General features: G+C 37.1%; 1 protein-coding gene across 1 annotated transcript; it reads left to right on the plus strand.

Moving 5' to 3' along the window:
- Positions 1 to 1,027: 1,027 nt before the first annotated feature.
- Positions 1,028 to 18,816, plus strand: LOC133331630 (CCR4-NOT transcription complex subunit 1). The gene is made up of 8 exons (XM_061540012.1): positions 1,028 to 1,169; positions 9,523 to 9,768; positions 9,879 to 13,020; positions 13,085 to 15,633; positions 15,709 to 16,877; positions 16,953 to 17,312; positions 18,526 to 18,599; positions 18,760 to 18,816. The coding sequence occupies exons 1-8, from the start codon at positions 1,068 to 1,070 to the stop codon at positions 18,786 to 18,788; spliced, it is 7,671 nt and encodes a 2,556-aa protein (XP_061395996.1). The 5' UTR covers positions 1,028 to 1,067; the 3' UTR covers positions 18,789 to 18,816.
- Positions 18,817 to 25,235: the final 6,419 nt, after the last annotated feature.

The following is a 25,235-nucleotide window of genomic DNA, read 5'->3' on the forward strand; positions in this document are numbered from 1 at the left end:
CCCCCTTGAATAACAACAACAGCAGCAGTGACCGCAAAACACCCAACGTGAGAGAGAGCGAAACGTCAAAAAGGGGGTCATTCATTCTGCGTCTTTCTAATTGGTGCCTACATACCACACACACGGACACACACATGTCCCAGCATTTCGGGTGGTGACCACAGAAACAACAAAACAAATTTTCCAAAAAAAAAAAAAAAAACAAATAAATATTCGCCTAAATTGCATCCATCCCGTCAGTCAAATCTGCCAGCCTGTCTACCCTCTCTGTCTCTGAAAGGGAAAAGAGGTGTTGTGTCAAATCAAAAATAACAACAGCAACGTCAATAGCAATCAAAAGCTCTTCACAATTATACAACAAAGGAGAAGGAACAACAACAACAAAGTTCCCCAAAAAACTGTTAACTAACAAAACTAACTGCTGCATTGATCCGAACATAGCCGCCCGCCCCTGAACGCCTTACAGCCAACGTGTTTCTTTCATACAATATCCCAGGAAAACTCGCAACAACAACACCACCAACAAACAAATCGTGTTGCGTTTTATCAGTTCTACCGGACAGACGGACATACAAAAAGAAAGAAAGAACCACAACGACGTCACTTTCATTCTTAATTCAATTTGACGTTGTGTTATTGTGAGTAGTATTCTCTTGGCTGCTTCTTCTTCAACACGATCATCATCACCGTCGTCGTCAGACCAGCAACAAATAATACAACAACAAAAAACACCAAAACCCCACCGCCGCCCCAAGCGCGTGTTTTCCTCGATTGTGTGTTTTTTAAGTTTTCATTCTCTCTCTCGATCGATTAGTTATTTTTTTTTTATTTTTTACCTTGTATCGGTTCGTGCGCTGTCGCCGCTGAGTCGTTTATTTTTGTTGTGTCGTCTCTGATCTCTTGTCAGTGAAATTTTTTTCGTGAAACTTAAAAAAAAAATCTACGATTTTTTTAGGTTTCTATCGAAAAAAATTTGCCCACAAACAAAAGATCCTGCCCACAACAAAGTGACTGACTGACCCGTCGTGCTGCTGCTGTAACGCCGTTCCACCTTGAATGGAAGAGCTATGAACCTAGACCATCTGAAATTGACGCTGACGCAGATTGGTAATTTGGTCAAACATTTAAATAAGAAAAATTTTGCCGAAACAACTGAGAATCTAAATAAGGTAAGTTGTATTTCGTAGAGATGAAGAAGAAGAGGGGAAGTAGTCGTTGATGATTGTTTTTCTTTATTATTTTTAATATAAACAAAAAATTAATGTTATTATGTTTTTCATAGTGTCTTCGAATGTGTCATCGTATTACAAAGTAACTGTTATCACGTGTTTGTTATTCCTTATCTGAAAATGGACAGACAAACCTAAGAAGATATGGGTAGAGAAATTGTTTGGGGGATCAATTTTCAAAAAAAAAAATAAATAATTTTTAAAGGATACCCTTTAAAGAAACATGATAAGAACACCTGACTGATAAGAAGTAAATATTTATAGTGGTGATTAATCCTGGGTAATGCTGTGACGGCATTTTCAATATATCTGTCTTGTTAAAACTCCTCTGTAATCACTATATGGCTTAAGTTTTAAAATATTTTTGCCATAAGTAGTCCAGGGGCCCTGATTAAAACGATATTCTTTGTTTCTTGAGGAACTCCATATGGATGTACCCGCTATAAATCTGAAGCATACATTACTTATGCTCAAGCACATCAAATTCCAGTTCCCTTCTTTATTTATATTGGATAAATCGGACAATACTCTATTGAAATTGATTTTAGTAATTTTGAGTTTAGTACAGTCATTTTTAGGGGAAATAGGGGCGTTGAAGGTTCGGGGATATATTTTACTTAAGACACCAATATTATTCTTCCAATAGGGGCATATATTGACAGCACATTCCGAAAACGCTGTTATACAAAATATTATGTCTACGCTAAATTTCTTGCGTAGCCAAAATATTTTTGACAGATATTTTCGATAAAATAAAGATTATCTAAATTAACAGTCATTGTACAGGGCTTGAATTTTATTGCCTATGGCCAGGTAATATATGCCTATTCATAAAAAAATTATGTTTTAATCAAAATTTTTGCAAATTCTTTGCTACTGCACCCCAGCTGCTTGGAATGAAATGCTCATGGGACCAACGAAGTCGCTATAAATGGGCATTTCGCTATATAAGCGATTAAAAGACTCTTTACTCTTTAAAATTTAGGGCCATGCTTTGACACTAGGGATAACAAATTATTGGGCTGCTATAACATGTCCTGATTGATAGGGCTGCCATCCATCGTTGCCCAGGACCAATGTATCCTGATTTAGGCAGTGACTATTGGGATCCTTGCATTTTTTGTGTTGTTATTTTTCCCCTACATACAAGAGGCCTGTAATAATCGGAAGTGGTGACAGTTTCGTGGATTTATACAAATTGAATACGACATGTAGCAATGTTATTTCAGCTAGTATATGCTTATTAATGTTTAGCTTATTATGGTTTGCTGAGGTCTTCGGAATTACACAAAGATTGTATTATTAGCTTCATATAAGAAAAATGTTTTTATCAAAGAGGTTTCGGATTTAATGTTGGTAAAATTTTATAAAGTATTGGCCATTTGTGAGGGAGGTACCGGAAGGTGTGGACTACTGGATCCCATCTTCGTACTTAATCTAGACTTCGTAAAGATAATGAGTTGTGCAAAGTTTGGTTCAAATCAGACATTCCATTCGCCTTATTTTGGATTTACTAATATTGAAAATGTTGACAATTTGTGGGGCAGGTACCAGAAGGAGTGGAACAAGGGGTCCCATCATCGGACTTAATCTAGACTTTGTAAGGATAATGGGTTGTGCAAAGTTTGGTCCATATCGGATCTTCCATCCGCCTTATATTTGATTTACAAATTTTGACTATTTGTGGGGAAGGTACTAGAAGGAGTGGACCAATGTGTCCCATTTTCCTACTTGATCTAAGCTTGGTAAAGATAATAGGTTGTACAAAGTTTCATTAAAATCGGATAGTCCGTTTGCATGTTACTTTAAAATTAATTATTAGCACAATTTTTACCATTCCATTCGCCTTATATTGGATTTACTAATATTGAAAATGTTGACAATTTGTGGGGCAGGTACCAGAAGGAGTGGAACAAGGGGTCCCATCATCGGACTTAATCTAGACTTTGTAAGGATAATGGGTTGTGCAAAGTTTGGTCCATATCGGACCTTCCATCCGCCTTATATTTGATTTACAAATTTTGACTATTTGTGGGGAAGGTACTAGAAGGAGTGGACTAATGGGTCCCATTTTCCTACTTGATCTAAGCTTGGTAAAGATAATAGATTGTACAACGTTTCATTAAAATCGGATAGTCCGTTTGCATGTTACTTTAAAATTAATTATTAGCACAATTTTTACCATTTTGTGGGGGAGGAGGTACCAGAAAGATGGGACCAATGGATCCAATCTTCAAACTTGATCTAGGCTTGGTAAAGATAAAAGGTTGTGCTAGTTTGGTTCAAAACGGACATTCTTCACTAGCTTGATATTGGTATTATAAATATTAAAATTTTTTGCTCTCTGTGTGTGGGAGGTACCAGAAAGAGTGGACCAATGGGTCCCATCTTTAAATTTGATCTAGGCTTGTTAAAGATAATATGTTGTACAAAGTTTCGTTTAAATCGGATTGTTCGTTTTCATGACATTATAAAATTCATTTTTAGCACAATTTTAACGATTTTGTCGGGGAGGTACCAGAAGGCGTGGACCGATATTCCCCATCTTCGAACATAACTAAGTTTGAAAGAAATATTATGATGTGCAAAGTTTGAATGAAATCGGTTGCTACCTTCGAGAATTATCGTGCGCACCAGCCAGACAGACGGACACCGGAAGGACATGTGTAAATCGACTCCAAATTTTCTGAAACGGATTTGGTCCAAATACCAATATTTCGATGAGGCACATTTTCACCGTATCAAAGTGTATATACCCTCATTAACCACAAGGCTGAGGGTATAAAAATTTTAAAAATTCAATGTACAATTTTTAACGACCGAGGTGTTACGTTAAATGACTTCAGGATTTCATTAGAAAAGAAGGCTGAGTTAGTTGGCTACACTTTCAGTGTTTTCCTTTTTGATAATGTACAAATTCAGCCACAATAATATTGTTCTTCTTGTTTGTATGCTAAAAATTTCAGCTACTTCCACTGGCTGCAACCACACATTTCCAGTTAATTCAAGACTCTGTTCGTGATCTCATTCAAATAGGGGTATACGTACCAACAATAATTTGTCATTTCATTCCACAAATAACATATTTGAAATTTTGAGGCTACTATCCGTATTTTTCCAAGAATTTTTTTCCCTCTTTTTAACGTAAATTTATCTCTTCAGTCCGAATTACTATCCGTAGTATTTTTGTATCTTATTGAATTCTTTGGTCCTCATCCTAGGGGTTATAAATTAGTTTATAAAACATTGCATACTTTGAGGCTTTTTGTAAAAATTTCGTTTTTGGTTTTAGAAGTTTTTGTTATTTAGAATATTTGTTTTAATATTAAAAAATAAGTAAAATCCAATTGATATGTCCATATAATCGATAGTTTGATACGAAAGAAATTATTATTTACTATTGGTTAATTAGATTGTATAATTTCCCTCTCTTCAATTAACAAAATAACGAAAACATATTTAAAAAATTTAACATTTTTTTTAGTGTTTAATAATGTTCATTTTAGTATATAATTCCCACAAAAAAAGAAGTCCAAAATCGTATATGTACCACATTTATCAACTACTACCGCCCAGGCAAATTTGGTAACTACGTTTATTTGTGTTTATTGAACACACATCAGATACCTGCCTAGTCACTGTGACGTCTAAACACAGCTTAACACAAAAGAGAAAATTACAACAATTTGTTCACAAAGACATTAAATTTTTATTAATATTGCAAATGATAATAATCAAAATAATAATTCTATTTTGTATAAAAAAACATATTTGATATCTGTAACAAAATACTTCACAGTTGATTAGAAATATGATACCAAAAATTACACCTTTGTATGAATGCAATGTAGATGACATGCCATATCAGGCAATTTCCGTCTAATTAAATTTTTGAGGGAATTTTAAAATACCCACTTTGGAATAGAAAAAACATTCCAAATTTTGATTTGGATTAAGTCATGATTTAGATTAGGCGAGTTTACTTGTGGCAAGTCTTTGTTTGTAGGAGAGAGGGGCAAGGTTAATAGAAATGAAAAAAATTGCTCGTACCGACAATTTTCTGGCAATTCATTTTGTGTATTTCGTATTTGTTGACGTTTTATATATATTTAAATGTGAAAAAACAACAAATAGAAACATATATTGGAAACCGAATTGCCTTGTATAGACGCATGAAGCAAGTTCAAAAGAGAACGACAAGAATTGCCGCAAGTAAACTCGCCTAATCTAAATCAAGTCTAACCGTCGTTTTTACAGGATCGCAATTTGGTTTTTGATATTTTACACGCAAAGCAAAGTTATTTTACAAAATTGTAATTGAAGTATTTTAAAAAAGCCATCTGGCCAATAAATAACGCAACATGCCACAAATCTACAAACGTTTACTTCGCATTATAAAACGTAACTTAAAGCTATACAGTGTATATCTTAATATAAATTTTGAATTCTAAGTAACAAACTTCAAAGCATTTTTAAATTTCATTTTTCATTTAATCTAAAAAATTCCAAGAGATGTATTCGCAAAAGAGGACTTCTACATTATCGTTTATTTTGTATTTTTTTTTTCAGTCCAAGTTTGAAAAATTACCCTAAAGATTCCTGAAATATGTTTGTGCTGCAAGAAATTCTCTTAATCGAAATTGTAATTTTTCCCTATATTGTTTTTCCCTAAAATTATACACTTCCCCTTGCCACACACATCAACCTTTACAATCTGGCAACATTACATATTTGCTGTGTTTGCAGAGATGTACAAATAACGTAGAAATGAATTCATTTTGAAATATATTAATTTAATATTAAATTGTCCAAAAAACCACAAGAAATTATTCTAAAAACTAAAGTTATTTAATATTTTCCCCCTAACAATTGTTAACATCGCCATTATAAAAAAACATTTCCCTATTATTCCCTTATTTTCTCTTTCTCTCTCTCATTCCTCTCCCATCCACCAAACAGTTACTACCCTAATACCAAAAAATACAACTCTGTTATAACCAATCACTTTTGCCGACGCTCTGTAGAAAATTTTCTCTGCTGGTTTGTCGTCGTCGTCGTTTGTCGAAAAAATAGCAAAAGAATTTCAAAACGATTTTAATCTGATAAAAACCTCAGTGATTTTGTGTAGAATATCATAAAAATATTCAATTACTGCAGCACTTTATTGTGCAATTAAAATAACCCAGTGAAAATATCAAATATCTGCGAAAAATTGTGTAAAACAAAATTGTGAATCTCTTCTGTACATTTTCTTTTTCTTGCTATACGGTCAAGCAGAAAAAAATTCATCGCATACGCTTTTATAGTACGAGTGTGTGTGTGTTCGGTTGCCCCCCTTGTCTAAAAAATTAAAGTGTATATTTTTCCAAACAATTTTTTGCAAAGAAAGAAATAAAAAACCAAAAAAAGAAGGCAATATAGAAAAGTCATTGGACGTCGGTTGTGTGAAGTGAAGTTTAATAAACAAAAAACGAGAAGAAACACCCAAGAAGTCAAATTGTAATCAAGTCTTGAAGAAATCTCGTGAAACCAAATTGTCTTTTAATTGATGCTCATAAAAGGTATTTTATGTAGTTTTTTTTTTCATTTAATTCCAAATTTTCTTTGTGTGGTTTGGTTTTTTTCTGCTCATTTCTTCTTTTGGTGTTGCTTGTGCCTTTTTTCGCATATGATTAAAAATGATTAAATGGAGCAGGCCAGTAACTGTGACTATGGCTGTCTCTCTCTTTGTGATATGTCTCAATACGTCGTCTTGTTGTTTATGTGTGTATTCGTGTAGGTTTTTTCTTCTTCTTGGCCGTTCTTCGTTGCTTTGTAATATTTCCGTTTCACATCTGTGAACTGGAAGTTTCATACATTGTTGTTTTTGCATAGATGGGGGAAGAGAGCGAGATGTTGTTTCATTTGAATCTCTTGAGAGTAGTGTTGCCATACTCGTTGTGTCAGTTGAAATAAACAAAAAGAAAAGAATATAAAATAAAATAATTGTTTTGTGTGAAAATGTATTTATTTCAGTCAATATAATTTATTATTTTTATAGAAATTAGAAAAAAATTGTGTATTTTTCTGTCACTACAGTGCATTTTATTAGTTTCTTTGTGAGTTCTCATTGGTATTTTTGGCGCGGTTTTTCTCAAGCCTCTCTTGTGTTAATAAATGAAGTGTCATTGTCATGGCTACTTTTAGACAGATTAAAGAAATTATTAAATATAATAACAGGTATTTAGGTGTTATATAGCAATTTATTTATTGAAAATAAATATTTTTTTTTTAGTCATGTGATATATTTTGTGCATAATACCACTGAAGGTGGTTAAAAACACAGGGAAACACCTTCATTGCGATTAAGTTTCCAGAAGCCTGGAGCACCGGTAGATATACAGAATGAAGTCCCAGGAGTATGTATACCCAATTAGTTTGGGAAATACATAGGTGTTGATTTGGTTCAATCAGGTTTTCCAGAGACTAACTCTTCCAAGCCCTTTCAGACTTTGGTAAATCAGGGTGTTGTTGGTAAGAGTTAGAATTAACGATTGTTTATGGCTACTAATTCATTTTTATTTTTTTAGTATTACTAAGGGAACATCCATTTTGCTCCATGGTGTTTTGTAGAGACATACTTTGTCCAACCCTTTCGATTTAGGATTATTCAGAAATTTTTGGTAAAAAATAGTATCTGAGTTTCTTTTTGATTACAAAGACAGATTGGTGATAGAAAATAGAACAATGAAATGGAAAATATATTAAGTATTAATTAGGATTTGAAGAGGGTAGCTGAAGAAACTGTGCCACATCTTTATGGGCAATAGACTTGTAGTCTCTGATAAACAATTAAACAGATAGTTTATATCGTGCGGCTTTGCTAAAGGAGGGACACCTATTTCATATTCCTGGGACAATGTGCTCTCGATACGAATTGAGAATATTGATGTAGCCGGATCTTAGTGGTGTCAGAATTGCAGGATGTTGGAGTAGGACTTTGTTACATCTGTAGCCATTTATGGTTTCGTAAGCACCGCCAGTTCATTGCGTTCGCTATCGACGATCTGTTGACGTCTTTGATGCCTTCACGACAGCGCCTGAAGTTCTGACGGATGGGTCGAGGAGGTGGATCTGCAATCACTCTATGATGGTTAGGAGGCCAGCAGGAACTGTCTAGTCAACAACAACATTATGTTGCTCGACTGTCAGCATCCTAATCTCATCATGGAGGTGATCGACGTTCGTCAACATCTGGACACAGCCGGTTGCAATTCGAAGTGCTGCATTATTTTGTGTAGTTTGCTAGCATCTCCATTGTGTGTCGCTAAGGAAAGAAGTCCAGACTGGGGCAGCATAATTAAGGATAAAACGACCTGTGATATTGTATGTTGTTACCAACGTTTCTTTATCCCTGCCCCAGGAGGTGCCAGCCAAAGTATTTAGAACTTTATTCCCAGCTTTAACCTTCTGGTTGATGTAGTTAGAATTTGAGAAGAAATGAATGAGGTTATCGAAGACCACCCCAAAGATTTTCGAAATGTGGACTAAAGTTACTAAAGATAATTTTAGATTACGCTCCGGGAAGAAGTTTGTGATGGTTGCTAAATATTATTTGAAATTACGTCGTCAATGTGAAATCCGGGCGAAATAACCGTGCAGTCATCGGCATTCATTCCCAACACCCGGAACGACCCTAGTTCGAAGCTGTCAGGGATTTTCAACTCAGCGACAAACTTTGATCAATACTTTCAAACATTGAGTAAGGTACACTGTCATAATACATAATTCCAACTTTCCCTCTGTAGAGTGGTAAAAACGATCAATCGGGTCTATTTTCATCCATTTAAAAACACAAAGTGTTCAAAGTTATTTCCAGTTAATCACAAGGTTCAAAACTAATTTCACTCTTATAGAAAATACCAGTTTATCCAGTCAATAATTATTTGTTGTTTGTTTTGTTTCATAATCTATTATAGCTTTTGCCGCCCCACATTACTCTTCACCTACTTTTTTCAAATTCATTTCATTTATAGACTTTATATTCTAAGATCCGAAGCAATAACTGCGACATTTCCCTTTATGGCACAACAATTTCTCAAACCACATACATTTCTATATCTACCTACCTACTACGATTAATGTTATTAAAAAACAATTATTATTATTATTTTTTTTTTTTTTGCTTTTCTTTGTTTACACAAAGAAATGTGTTAATTGTTTTTTTTTCCTCCGTTTTCTAAACATTATTTTTCTCATTTTCATTTGTTATATTTACACTCGTTTCTCTCTTATCTATCTCGCTTTCTTGCAGTTAATTGAAGAATTTGGCTTAGAAGCGGATCGTCATTGTCTGCGTTGTCTATTTGCGAGCATCAGTTTTAATGACCCAGCATTAACGTCAACCAACTCACCATCGACGTCATCATTATCGAACGTTCAACAGCAACAGCTTTTATTGGCGAAACTTTTACAAATCCAATTGGAATTACAGCTAAACAAGGCAGCGCACATATCGAATATTTGCTTTGCCATCGATAGCTGTTGGATACAACAGAAGGTTTGTTTGTTACGAGATATACATATATGATAATCTCTGTATTTACATTACAACAAAGTTCATTGGTTAATTTGTTATTTTTGTTGTTCTTTCCTCCTCCCCTCTTTCAGAGTCTTAACAAATCCACATTTCCGGTACATTTTGTAAATCAACTTGTTCGAATAACTGGCATAAATAAATTATGCGAATGTGTTGTTAGTCTATCGCTAACACATTCCTCACATTCGGATTTGCGCATTTGTGCCCGTGACCAACTGCGAAAAGCCTTACCCGAACTTATCGAATCCTATTTGGGGAAGAATCAGCAATCGGCTGCTGTTATTAGTAGTTTACATGACGCATCCTTAGATCTAATACAACTCCTATTGACCTGCTTGGATGTGTATGTTGCGGATAAGAATTTACGCGAACAATTCTTACAGAAACTAAGGGAGGAATTTCCCCGCGAACGTGTACCACTAATTTTAGCTCCATATTTGTATGCTGCTGCACCCATATCCTCTAATCTCGATATCAAATCAGCCGGTGATGAATTGGCAGTGTCGTCGTCTTCATCGTCATCACTGAACAACCCAACTGCAACAATCAACAACACCACCAATGGCTTTATATCGGAAGTACCCATAGAAGAGATCTATGATAATTTGTGCGAAAACATATTTTCCCAACACGATTACAATAATATTATGGACACATCTTGGATTAATTTAATCCTTGAAATCGGTTATGAGTTTACTTCGAGTCTTGAAGAGTGTAAAAATCATTTACGCAGTGGTGGTTCAACAGCCAATAATGTAGGCGGTGGTACGGGAGCAGGGGCTGCTGGCAATGCCGGCAATAATGCCTCTGGTGGTGGTACAGGTGGTCAACAGCGCGATTTACAGCCTCAAGATGTGGCCAAGATCATTGGCCTCATGTGTCGTCGGCACACATCTTTGCTGGATTGCAATGTAAATCTACCGACTGCAGCCAATTTTTGGCCCCAGCAACAGGGTGGCCAAAACAATCCCCAACAGCAACAACAGAATGCCAATAACAACAACAATGACAACTCAACCGGTAACACGGATAAAAGCAACAATGGCAATGACAAAAAGGATAAGCCCACGGTTGGGGGCAATAACTCGGCCGGAGGTACCGGCAGCACAGATACCACCCAAGCCTGGAAACCAGATGTGTTTGTGCAAGCTCTCAAAGAGGTAGTACCCCAATTGAATTGGAAGGAGGTGTGCCTGGAACTCGATCACCCCGAATTCATCATAAAAGATCGCATTGGTCTTGATCTGCTCTTGACCATATTCCGTTTGGCCACACAGTCAAATCTATTTCCACATCCAGAATGCATTTATCGTCATTGGCAAAATGTCGAGGGTCAGTTCTCATTGATAGCTGTGATGCTAAAGAATCCCGATCTCTTTTCCTTCGCCGACTACATATTCACGCCCGCTCCCGTGGAAATGTTGAAAACACCGCCCGACAATGACAACAAGGAAGTGTGTGCCTGGAAGTCGTTGCATTTAGTGGAAGTCTTGCTGTACATAGCTGAACATGGTCTATATGCTCAAGTCCATGAATTGTTGAAGTTCCCAGCCCAACATTGTCCGGATGTTTTGTTCCTTTCACTGCTGCACATAAATCCCCCACTCACAGCCCTCAGGCAGGAACTGTTCAGTCAGCTAATACCTACATTTTTGGCAAATCACATTAACTCGGGCGTGATATTGGCCAGTGCATGGAATTCCAATAACTTTGGCATGACCCTACGGCCCATCATAATGCATGCCATGTCTGAGTGGTATTTGCGTGGCACAGAATATGATCAGGTGAAATTGTCAAGGATTCTGGATGTAGCACAGGACCTCAAGGCATTGTCAACGCTCTTGAATGCCCGATCATTCCTCTTTGTCATCGATTTGGCATGTTTGGCTTCGCGTCGTGAATATTTGAAACTGGAGAAATGGTTAAGTGACAAGATTCGGGAACACGGCGAACCCTTCATACAGGCTATGCTGAAATGCTTGCAAAGGCGTTGTCCCCAAATTACCAATGCAAAAATTCCCGATGACCAATTACCTCCCAAACAAGCCCAACTGCCACCGGAGACTGTGAACACCATGCTGTCTTGCCTGCAGGCCTGCATTGGCAATGTACCTCACGAAATAGCCGAACTGATCATGCAAATGTCTGCAAACTGTTCCATAATGGCCAACAAGGCACGCGCCGCCGCTGCTGTACAACAAGGTCCTCTGGTGCAGAATCAGAGTGCCCTTCGTGGCCATCGTGGTCTGGATATGAGTGCCGCCGGTGTAGGAGGTGTGGGCGGTGTTCCCGGTGGTGTACCGCCACCCTTCTCAGCCAATTTAAATGCTCAACAAATGTTTGGACCCACCATGGATACTCTGTCGAATCTGACTACAAATATAGCTGGCCTAAATTTGGGTGGACCGAATGGAGCCTTCAATTTTGGCAATGTTCTCAACAATTTAGTTTCCACACCAGGATCACCATCACGCCTTATGAATCCAGCCGCTGCCAGTCCGTATCCCATGAATCCGATGCAAATGCCTGCACCGCCTCCCACAGTGGGTGGCATTGGGAGAATGCCACCAGCAGCTCCCCAGCCTACGCCAACACCGCCCAATCCCACTAATGCTATTATGACCGATTTTCAAGCACCTGTCTCCAAGGAAATCGAAGATGAGGCGAATTCATATTTCCAGCGTATCTACAACCATCCACCACATCCTACCCTGTCCATAGATGAGGTGTTGGATATTCTGCAACGTTTCAAGGAGTCCAATATTCGACGAGAACAAGAAGTCTATCAATGCATGCTGCGCAATCTATTCGAGGAATATCGTTTCTTTGCCCACTACCCGGAAAAGGAATTGCAAATCACCGCCCAGTTATTTGGCGGTATTATCGAGCGTAATTTGGTGCCCACTTTTGTGGCACTGGGTTTGGCATTGCGTTGTGTACTCGATGCTCTGCGTAAGACCGAAGGTTCGAAACTCTACTATTTTGGTATTACGGCCTTAGATCGCTTTAAGACCCGTCTACCAACCTACAACAAATACTGTGAATATATTCGCTCGATTCCGCACTTTAAAGACTTCCCTCCACATTTGATACAATATGTGGAGTATGGCTTTTTGGGTCAGGAACCACCTCCAGCGAAACTCATGTTAATGGGAGCTGGGGCAGCTGGTCAACAACCTCCAGATTCAATTTATCGTAGTAACTCAGTAACAGGTAAGTATTTGATAACCATCAACGCGGTTCTTTGGTTTCTAAATGTTTTCTCTGAATTTTGTAGGAAACATTGTTACCACACCCACACAACAGAAACCCATGGTTATGTCACATCCAACCCGCATGAAATCCATTGCCACTGCCACAAATATCGACACCCTGTTGGTGGCCAATCAGGAGGAAAAGATCACCGTACCACCCGAGGCCATTCAAGATAAGACTGCCTTCATATTCAACAATCTAAGTCAGCTTAATATACCGCAAAAGGTCGAAGAGATCAAAGATATAATGACCAAGGAATATTGGCCCTGGATGTCACAATATTTGGTGCTCAAGAGAGCCTCAATGGAATTTAATTTCCACACGCTTTACTTTAATTTCCTGGAAGCGTTGATGAATCCGGAGATCAATAAATACGTGACCAAAGAAACCATTCGCAACATCAAGGTTCTACTACGTTCTGACAAGGGTGTGGTCAATTTCTCTGACCGCAGTCTGCTTAAAAATCTTGGCCACTGGCTGGGTATGATGACCTTGGCACGCAACAAACCCATTTTACAAATTGACTTGGATTTGAAGTCACTGCTTGCCGAAGCCTACCACAAGGGACAGCAGGAGCTGCTGTACGTCGTGCCGTTTGTGGCCAAAATCTTGGAATCCTCAGCCAAGTCGAAGGTTTTCAAATCACCCAATCCCTGGACCATGGCAATTATGAATGTTCTGGGAGAGCTGCATCAGGAGCCTGATTTGAAGTTGAATTTGAAATTCGAAATTGAGGTGTTGTGCAAGAGTCTCAACATCGACTTGAATAAGCTCAAGCCAGTTATATATCTGAAAGATCCAGGCCGCTATGCCATGATTGAGAGTCAAATGGGCCAACCCAAATCGAAGGCCATGGAATCGGGTCCATCTCAGCAGCAACAACAACAGCAGCAGCAACAGCAACAACAGCCACCACAGCCGCAGCAACCAACACCCACGCCACCTCATCAGCATCCCATGATGTCGGAGGCCGATGCTCAAGCAATGATGATGGCCAATTCAGGTGGACCAGGAGGAGTTGTGCCCGGTGGCAGCATACCATCACCCAGCATTCCTCAAGACCAAGTTGGTCCCATAATGATGCCCGCACCAGAACCACGTTTCTCATACGTCGACATCAATGTTACCAACTTCCAATTGATTGCCCAGCATGTGGTTCTGTCCCCCAACATTGCTTTCATTCACGTCAACCCGAACATCAAGCATTTGGTCTTAAATGCCATTGAGAGAACCATCACCGAATGGCTACAGCCTGTAGTTGATCGGTGTGTTCGCATTGCCGCCTCCACCACAGAACAAATTGTACGTAAAGATTTCGCTCTCGATCCCGAAGAGCATCGCATGCGCACTGCAGCCCATCAAATGGTACGCAACTTAGCCGCTGGTATGGCTATGATAACTTGCAAGGATCAAATCACGCAAACGCTCAATAATAATCTGCGTAAGGCCTTCATGACAACTCTGCCCGGTCCACCTTCATTCCAAGAAATCGAGGGTGCCTCCATTCAGCTGACCAACGACAATGTTGAGTTGGCCTGTGCTTTCATACAGAAGACGGCTGCGGAAAAATCAACTCCCGAAGTTGATAGACGTTTGGCTGCCGACTTCGAGACACGTAAGATGGCCCGTGAAGAAAACAGCCGTTACTTCGATGCACAAACATTAGCCTATCAATCCGAACGATTACCCGAGCAGGTTCGTTTGAAAATGGGCGGTGTGCCACCAAATCAGTTTGCTGTTTATGCCGAGTTTGCTCGCAATATCCCAGGCTTCCAGATAATGAGCGATCGTGATATAGCGTTGTTCCTGCCGAAACCACAGGAAATGCCACCCACCTTCCCGACCGATGAAATGGGTCTGATGTATGCCGAATTGGCCAGCAAAATGGAGGCATTCCTCAATAGCTGTGTCAGTAACAACAATTTGCAGCTACAAGCAGGCAAAATGCATGCCCTACTCAATGCTCTGATGGTCACACGTCGCATTCGTGACCACGATTCAGCCATTAATCTGTTGACACGCTGTGTCGAGGGTTTCGTGGAGGGTCTAATCAACATACCCGAACATGTCGAACAAATGAAACTATATCGCGATATCCATTTGCGTATTTTAACTCTGCTGCAAAATACATTTGGTGCCCCAGCAACGGAGCGGGCCATTACCAAGTGTATCTTTGATATCCGCGAAGAGGCACGTTACAATGTGGAGGCCATTAAATTGCTGATCACTTCACATTTCATAAATGTGCCACAGTTCGATATGCTGTTGCGTGAATCGATGGACAATGGTAATAACTTTTTGGCTGTTACCTTTGCCATTACGCTTATGGAACGTCTGCTAACCGATGAACGTTCCACATCGATTATTGCTGAGACGGAATTATTGGTTACCATTGAAATGTTGAGCCGATTGACACAACATCGCCACCGCTATCCTGAGGCCTTGTCGCACCTGATTGATATGCTTTTCGGCAGTAGCAATACCATGGATGCTGGAACATTTGGTGCTGTAACCGATCGTTATTTGGCCGGGGCAACACAGTACATACACTCGGGAATGCAACATGTAAGGGTAAGTCAATGAGAGAGTGATCACATCGATTGAAAGGGAGATAATTTATTTTTATTTTTTATCTTTTGTTTACAGTCAAATGATTGTGATGATCCACCAGGTTTGCAGGAGAAAACAGAATTCCTACTCAAGGATTGGGTCTCCATCTATTCACAGTCGCACAATTTGTCACGTGAGACCAAGAACTTCGGTTCATTTGTACAGAAAATGAACATGTATGGTATACTGAAGACCGACGACCTCATTACACGGTTCTTCCGCCAGGCCACACAATTCTGTATGGACTTGGTATACCGCATATTGAACGATCCAACCCACACTCCAGTGCAGGCGAAAACTAAGATTTTCCATTGGATTGATGCCTTTGTCCATTTGATTGCTTTGCTGGTACGTCATTCGGGCGAGTCCGGCAATCCCACCACCAAAATCAATCTGCTGAACAAAGTGTTGGGCATTGTCCTGGGCATTCTGTTGCAAGATCAAGAAGTCCATTGCAGTTCATTCCAACAGTTGGGATATCATCGCTTTTTCGTTATGCTATTCCTTGAGCTGAGCTCACCCGATGCTGTTTTGGAATCTCTTATGCACAGTATTGTAACAGCCTTCTCACACACCTATCATCTCCTGAATCCCGCCTTGGCGCCCGGCTTCTGTTACGCCTGGTTGGAGTTGATATCACATCGTATCTTTATCGGACGTATCCTGGCACAAATACCCCAACAAAAGGGTTGGCCACTCTATGCCCAGTTACTCTTGGACTTGTTCAAGTATCTGGCACCATTCCTGCGGAATGCCGAACTAGCGAAGCCAGTACAGTTATTGTATAAAGGAACGCTGCGGGTTCTGCTCGTGTTATTGCACGATTTCCCTGAATTTTTGTGTGACTATCACTTTGGCTTCTGTGATGCCATACCACCAAATTGTATACAAATGCGCAACATCATATTGGCAGCTTTTCCACGTAATATGCGATTGCCAGATCCATTTACACCCAATTTGAAGGTTGATATGTTGGCTGAAACAGCCACAGCTCCAAAGATCTGTTCGAATTATGTGATGAACATTCAGCCGGCCAATTTCAAAAAGGATCTTGATTCATATTTGAAGGCTCGAGCACCGGTGACTTTCCTATCGGAATTGCGTAGCCATTTGCAGATATCCAATGAGCCGGGTTCACGGTATAATATACCGCTTATGAATGCTTTGGTCTTGTATGTGGGTACACAGGCTATTGCCCATATTAGGTATGTACGACGAAATACTCAAAATTTATGTTCGTGGATTCTAATTTAATTTTGTTTCTCTCTTTATTTTTTTAGGAACAAAAATCTTATCCCCAATACATCGAATGTGGCACATAGCGCCCACATGGATATCTTCCAGAATTTGGCTGTTGATCTAGATACCGAAGGACGTTATCTATTTTTGAATGCCATTGCCAATCAATTGCGTTATCCCAACAGTCATACCCATTACTTTAGCTGTGCTGTTTTACATCTATTCGCCGAAGCGAATTCCGAAGCAATACAGGAACAAATCACCCGTGTACTGTTGGAACGTGTCATTGTTAGTCGTCCACATCCATGGGGTCTTTTGATAACATTCATTGAATTAATTAAGAATCCCATTTATAAATTCTGGGAACATGATTTCGTTCACTGTGCTCCGGAAATATCAAAGTAAGTTGTAGCAAATCGTTTTTAGATAATTTTAATGGATACTAGAGGGAAGGGCTATCGGATGTATTCTGTTAATATAAGACTATTGACCGATTTGGAAATAACTATCAATTATGGTATGAAGACCTTCCACATGTCTTAGGTTTCTAGAGGTAGTAGACCGACGGCTCTTTAGAGATCTTCTAGAGACAATATATCTCTCCGACAGTTATTCTAGAGGTAGGAGACTTGTTCGACATAACTTCTAGAGGTTGTAGACCTCTCCGACTGGACTTTTAGGGGTAGTAAACCTCTCCGCCATGTTTTCTAGAGGTAGTATACCTCCCCGACAGATCTTCTAGAGGATGTAGACCACTCGGCAGGACTACTGGATGTTGAAAGACTCTTCGACAGGTTTTCTAGGAGATGTTGACCTCTTCGACAGGTTTTCTAGAGGATGTTGGCCTCTTCGACAGGATTTCTAGAGGTAGTAGACCTTTCCGGTGGGTCTTTTAGAGGATGAAGACCCCTTCGACAAGTCTTCTAGAGGCAATATACATCTCGGGCAGTTCTTCTAGAGGTAGTAGACTTCTTCGACATAACTTCTAGATGTTGTAGAGCACTCCGACTGGACTTTTGCAGCTAGTAGACCTCTCCTACAGGTATTCTAAAGGTAGAAGGTGTTTTTATAGATAAAATACATCATCCAAGGATTTTCTATAGATAGAGCACCTCTAGCATTGTAGACCCATGGACTTCAATGGTAGAGGATCTCTTCCAACGGCATCCTATAGAAGGATTAACTCTTCTTAAGGCCTTCTATGAATAGAAAATCTAGTCCAAATGCCTTCTATAGATTAAAGACCTCTTCCAAAGGTGTTCTTTGTAACGGAGACCTCTTCCTAGGATGTTCTATAGATGAAAGTCATTTTCCAAGGGACTTTTATAGATAGATAACTTCTTCAAACAATTTCTATAAATAGAGGGCCTTTTCTAAGGATATTTTATATAGATAAAAACTACTCCAAAGGACTTCACATTGATGACCTTTTCCAAGGGTTTTCAAAAGATGGAAAACTTCATCAATTGGTCGTCAATGAAATTCTATGGCCTTTTATATATGGAATACATTTCCCCCGGTCTTTAATAGATGAACGACCAATTCTACAACTGGTATCTTTCTATCTAAATGTAATTTTCTAATAATATATTTTTATCTATCATTTCTTTTCAGACTATTTGAATCAGTTGCACGTTCATGCATGGTTAAATCCAATCATCCCCAACAAATGAACAACATGGTGGATGGTGAGATACAAGAGATCAATTAAATTTTAATTTGTTTTAATTTGAAATCCCCACTGAAATCTATATGCTATCCTTCTAACCTTCCCACAACAACAAAAACAAACACACACGATTTAAAATTAAAAAAATCAATTCTCTTTCTTTTGTCTGTCCTGGATAGAACAAACAGAATGGCATATAGAACGATAACTAACCACAAGAAATACTAGAACAACAGCAACAACAACAACAAGAGTAACACACTATCAACAACAACAGCAGCAGCAGCAGACCAACAACAACCACAAATGCAACCATAATATTTACAATAATAACAAGAAGAAAAAGAACAGCAACAGCAGCAACAACAATAAAAGCAACAAGTTCAACAACACACCATGATGATGAAGGAATAAAGTAAATGTTTCTTTTTTTAAGCTAAAGATAAAAAACAAAACAAAAAAACGATATTTGCATATACCCATACCCCCATTATATATATAAAAAAAATATAAATAATTGATTTACGAATTAAGAATTTTTGCAACCACACACACCCCCTCCCCTTTTTTCTAATTTCTTTTTTATTTTTATGTGTTTTTATTTCTTCTCTACCCCTACAATTTTTTTAGTTTATTAATATTATAATTATTATTAATTAATATAAATATTAAAAAAAGAAAAAATCTTAAAAAATGAAAAAAAAACAACTTTTTTATTAATAACATTTTTCTGTAAGTAGTTTAATAAATATAATTTGTTTGTGTGAAAATGAAACGAAAAAGCAACAAGAAAAAAGAAAAGAAAAAAACCCAAAAAAAAAAAACAATTTAAATTAATTTAAAGAAACTAAACATTTGATGTATTATATATAACAAAACGAGAATATTAAATGGCAACAAGAAAACTTTAATATTAATTAAAAAATTAAAATATCATTTTTGAACAATGAAAAGAAAAAAATTTAAAAAAAAATCAACCCCTCTAAACATTGTAAAGAAACAAGAACAACCTGCTTTATTGGATATTGGAAAATAACCATTAAAAAAATATAACTACTAACACAACAACAACAATAAACAATTGAATATAGTATATTTTAATAATGTAGAAAGTTGAGAAAAAAACAAAACCCATGAAATAATAAATCGTGTAAATATTTACATTTAAAAAAATCTCTCTTTCTCTTTGTCTATACAACAAACATTCAAACACACAACAACAAAAATAATAAGAATAATAATAAAATAACCATAAAAGGGATGTTTAAAAAGGAAAGAAACCACAAAACCACACAATAAAGGGAAGAGAAATACAACACAATAAAATCATGTAAATTACAGCAAAATTTCAAAGTAAAATATCACTCAATACTCTTGAATATTGAGTCAAAATTAAGGATTTTTTTAAAAAAAATGCCCTCTTACTTTTAATTTGAAAACGATTTTCCCGTGTTTTAGTTCTGAAAAAAAAATTGGGCGTATGAACAGTCCACAAAATAATTTATAAAAAAAATTGTCTAAATAAAAAATGTTTTCAGATTTTTTATTCGGTATTGTAATCTAAATATCAATTTTGAATTAAAAAAAGGTGAAACGACATTGTATAAAGATATAAAAAAACCAACTCATCCTCCACCTCCCCCTATTTCTTATACTGAAAATCATTTAAAAATTACAACTCAACTCTTCCCTTTTTTACCCCTCTTTCCACTTCTCTACATAATTCAAAGCAACCCCGAAATAGTTCTAATATTATAAAAAAAACAAACAAATCTATATTTACTATAAAAAATTGCATTAAAAAAATGAAAAAAAAACAACACGTAACGAAACAATAAAAAACACATTTAATTTTAAGTCTCATCAATATAAATAGAAAAAAAAACAACAACAAACAAAACAAAAAATAATAAATCATATGTATAAATAATTGCAGAAAATAACAGAGTTTTTTATTCCATCATTATTTCCATAGACTTAAGAGCTCTTAATTCTTTTATAGACAGAAGTCTATAGACAGGAGACCTCTTCCACAGGTCTTCCATAGGTTGAAGACCCCTTAACAGTTCTTCTATATATACACAAGACCTCTTTTATCGGTGTTCTGTAAATTTAGTACCTCTTTCACAGATCCTCTATAAATAGAGGACCTCTGTTCGTCATCGGACGGCACTCAAGAAATACACATTTTAAAGGGTTAATCACGCCTACGGGCTTAAAAATATAAAATGGTTCTGTGTTAAGCTTTCGCTCATCATGCCACGTGTTTTATCTACCGAACTAAACGCAAAATAGCTTATCATCGAATACAAATTTGAGCGAAAATTGTTTATAAGAGGTTCTCGTTTTTATACAACAGTAATCAAAGGATTCATAGATTGTTGAACGGCGTGTACATATGGTGTATGGTCTTATACCTTCTATTTTAATAGAAAGTTGTGTAGCTGGAGGAGAACCCGCCTTCAGTAAAAAAAATAAAAAATAGAGGATATCTTTTACAGGTCTTCTGTATAGAGAAGACCTCTTTCGCGGATCTTCTATATAGGGAAGACCTCTTTCACAGGTCTTCTATATATAGAGGACCTCTTTCACAGGTCTTCCATACATAGAAGACCTCTTTCACTAATCTTCTATATAGGGAGCACCTCTTTCACAGGTCCTCTAATAATGGAGAACCTTTTCACAGGTCTTCAATATAGGGATGACCTTTTTCACTGGTCTTCTATACATAGAAGACCTCCTTTATATATGGAGAGGTTTCACACGTCTTCTATAAATATAGGACCTCATTCACAGGTATTCTGTATATAGAGGACCTCTTTCACATGCCTTCTATAAGTAGAGAACCTCTTTTACAGGTCAATATATAGAGGTCATCTTTCACATGTCTTCTTTATATGGAGAACCTCTTTCACAGGTCATATATAAATAGGGAACCTCTTTCAGAGGTCTTCTGCATATAGAGGACCTCTTTCACATGTCTTCTATAAGGTGAGGACCTCTTTCAGAGGTCTTCTATAAAAAGAGGACTTATTTCACAGTTCTTCTTTAAATTGAGGGCCTCTAGGTAGAAGACCTTACCTTTCCATAGGTAGAAGACCCATACATCAGGACTGATATTGATAAAAGACCTCTACCAGAGTTCTATATATATATAAGACTGCTTTAAAATGTCTTCTATAGATAGAATATCTCATCTACAAGTATTTTATATATAGGACTCGTTTAACAGGTCAACTATAGATAAATGGCCTTTCCACATGTCATCTGTGAATTGAAGACATCATTCACTAGTTTTCAGTAGATGGAAGACATTTCCACAGGTCTTCTACAGATAAATGATTTTTTCTACAAGTCTTATATAGATAGAATACCTCTTCCACAGTTCGTCTATAGGTAGACTACCTCCATAACAGTTCCACGATAGACAAAAGACTACTTTCCAATGTCTTCTACAAATAGAAGATATTTGGAAGAGGATAAAAGATCTATTACAAGATAAAAGATCTATTCCCAGATAGGAGATCTATTCCCAGATAGAAGATATATTTGACAGATCTTTGGATAGATTACTTCTTCCACAGATCTTTTATATATCGATGAGGCCTTAAACAGGTCTTCCAAACATTTATGGACCAAGAGATCCTTTTCTGAATTATGCCAAACTTAAAGGATTTTCAACAAGGTGTTATTTTGAATCACCCGATTTTTATGTATCACAGAACCAGCTGCTACAACAACAACTGAACATTAAATAGAGCTAAATTCCTAGCCTGTGCAAATTTCATGTCTATTATAAAAATTCAGAAAAATAAGAAATGTGAATTTTATTCTGAATATCGATTTCAATATCATTTTTTTCACAAAAAGGAATTCATTCATTCACATTTCGAAAATTTTTATTACAGGCGTGATTTGAATATTCTAGTGTGATAATGGCAATATTAAACCATATTCGAATATGCAAGCTCCCCCTTTACCTATTTTACTATATCTGCCACATCCAACCTTTAAATGAGAACGATTTTTTAAACAATTTTTAAAAATATTCAATATTTTATTTTTTTTTATCAAATTCATACACACATTTCAATTCCATACTAAATGTTAAATTCTTAATAAATTATTAGATTTATTCATTAAAAAAAACATGCATACTAAAATAAATAATGCTTAAATTTTAATATTAAAAATTCATTAGCTCTAGTCCATTTGCCGGAATTCTGAATAAATATTTTAATTCATTTAATTTATTTATTTATGCCTTCAATGATTTCAGATGGACTGAACGATGATGGTCTCTTAGCAATTCGGGTGTTTTGAAGTTTTTCGAACATATTAAACATCTGGAAAGGATACAAAAAATAAAATAAAAAGGAATAGCATAGAGATTAAAACATGACATATAGTAACTTTCATATTATATATTTTATATATTAGGTCCTGTCTATTTTCTAGTGGTGTCGCAAATTTAAACATATTCCCATTTAAAAAAAAAATTAAAAAAAAACAACAAAAAAGCATTTTCTGTTGATTTCAAATAAGATAACCCAACTAAATTGCGCCTAAAAGTATGCTTTCAATTGCTGGCAATGACAATGCCATTTATTGATACGCATAATGGAAAATATCAAAGCAAATACTGAAAGTTCCGCTCCTCTCATATCGTTTTAATAATAAAAATCGCGCTATTGAATTTTTGTATTAAAGTACTCACTCAAATTTGCTGCTGCTGTTGTTGGCGGGTTTTCTCATCGATGATCTCTTGTGAAAATTCCTTTTTTGGAAAATATTTAAAAAAAAAAGATATGAATATTTTCCTCTAAGTTACTTATTCGTCCGTACTTACCTTTCATGTTTATTACGATTCGAGATATCGGCAAAGAACCGACTACACATTCTGCAAGGATATGGCCGTTCGCCAGAATGAGAATTTTTGTGACTGTGTAATTGTTGCACTTGACTGAAGGTCTTACCACAGATTCTGCAAACGACAACAACAACAACAATAAATATATGGCGGAGGAGGTAAAGGAATATTCAAATACTCCAACAAAACACTTCATTGAGTACCAACTTGCATAGATGCGGCCGTCGATGGGTATATTTGTGATGCCTCAACAGAGTCGCACTGGAATAGACATTATTACAGATATTACAAAGGAATTCGGAGGAAGAGGTTGCTTTGATTTTTTTCTCTTTTTTTGATTCCAACCTCGAAAGACGTCGATTACTTCGTGTCACCATGGGGTCTTTGGTGTTCTTGTAGGACATGACAATGCGTTTCTTGAGCGGACGCATAGAGGACAGTTGTTGTTGGTCATCCTTGGAATTTGGCGAATTTGTGTTGTCATCCTCTTTTGCGGAATTCGTAGAAGATTTTGTGCCCGTAGATATGTTTGGTGGATTTATGGTATCAGCTGAGAGGGACGAGAAGGTGTCCAGACTATCAATGGAGTCGCGATAATAACCATTTTTCATTTGGAACTTATCAATGACCTGTTGATGATAGTCCTCCAGGGAGATGGACTGTAACATACGAATATCGAAATTACTATATCTACACTCCACCCTCCATCACTCTCTCTCCTTTTCCTTACCCTATTCATTTCATGATCTGTTAGAAATTCTTCCTCATCCTTGGTATTTGGCTGGACCACCTGTGTTATTTGCCTATGGGCCCGTTGACAATCCAAACGAAAGGCATAGGCCTTCCATAGTCGATCCAAACAATCGGCACATATTTTGTCCGGCAGATTATCTCTTCGACGTACCTTAAATGGAGGGTAGGCATGAGGTCACAAAATTTCGTTTTCGAGTCTCAAATTTACCGGTATACCACCACAATCCCTTAAAATGTTCCAAATGGGTTTGTCGGAAACCTCTGAGAATAGATCAACCATTCCATGTTTCTGCTCCATACACACCCGACAAATAAGCCAAGATCGCTGCAGAAACATTTCAAGGTTTCAGTTCGAGAGAGAGGTCTTTAGTCTCCTCCAAATGAGGGGTTAGATTTTTTAAATAACGGGGAATACAAGTGAAAGAAGAAGAATGGAAGGTAAAAGGGGGATGCAAGAAAACAAAATAAAACACGAAAGAAATGTCACGAAAAGGGAGATTTGAGGCAGTGGCGTAGCTCGAAGGGTCATGTTATGCACCACGCCTCTTTTGCCTATTAAAAACATATTCTTAAAAAAAACCAAGCCTTTTTTTGAATATTGAAAAAATAATCTTGAAAAATCCACGCCTTTTTTTGGACATTGAAAAAATATTATTTAAAAAATCCACGCCTTTTTTTGAACATTGAAAAATTATTATTAAAAAAATCCACGCTTTCTATAGATCCTTGAAAAAAAAATTCGTTCCACGCCATCTATAGACCCCTTAAAAAAATTTTCTTTCCTCGCCTTTTATAGACCCTTGAAAAAATCCACGCCTTCTATAGATCCTTGAAAAAATCCACGACCTCTATAGACCCTTGAAAAAATATTCTTGAAAAAATCCACGCCTTATATAGACCCCTGAAAAAAATATTCTTTAAAAAATCCACGACTTCTATAGACCCCTGAAAAAAATATTCTTTAAAAAATCCACGACTTCTATAGACCCTTGAAAAAATCCACGCCTTCTATAGACCCTGGAAAAAATATTC

Source organism: Musca vetustissima, unplaced genomic scaffold (genome assembly GCF_032173495.1).
Source record: "Musca vetustissima isolate MV318-11 ecotype Yass unplaced genomic scaffold, APGP_CSIRO_Mvet_v1 utg4091, whole genome shotgun sequence".
Taxonomy (NCBI): Eukaryota; Metazoa; Arthropoda; class Insecta; order Diptera; family Muscidae; genus Musca; species Musca vetustissima.

Excerpts from the sequence above, each read along its gene's own strand:
- LOC133331630 (XM_061540012.1), top strand. The coding sequence starts at position 1,068 with ATGAACCTAGACCATCTGAAATTGACGCTGACGCAGATTGGTAATTTG. Across the intron at positions 9,769-9,878 it reads GCTGTTGGATACAACAGAAG|AGTCTTAACAAATCCACATT; the intron begins GTTTGTTTGTTA and ends CCCCTCTTTCAG. Across the intron at positions 16,878-16,952 it reads CAGGCTATTGCCCATATTAG|GAACAAAAATCTTATCCCCA; the intron begins GTATGTACGACG and ends TTATTTTTTTAG.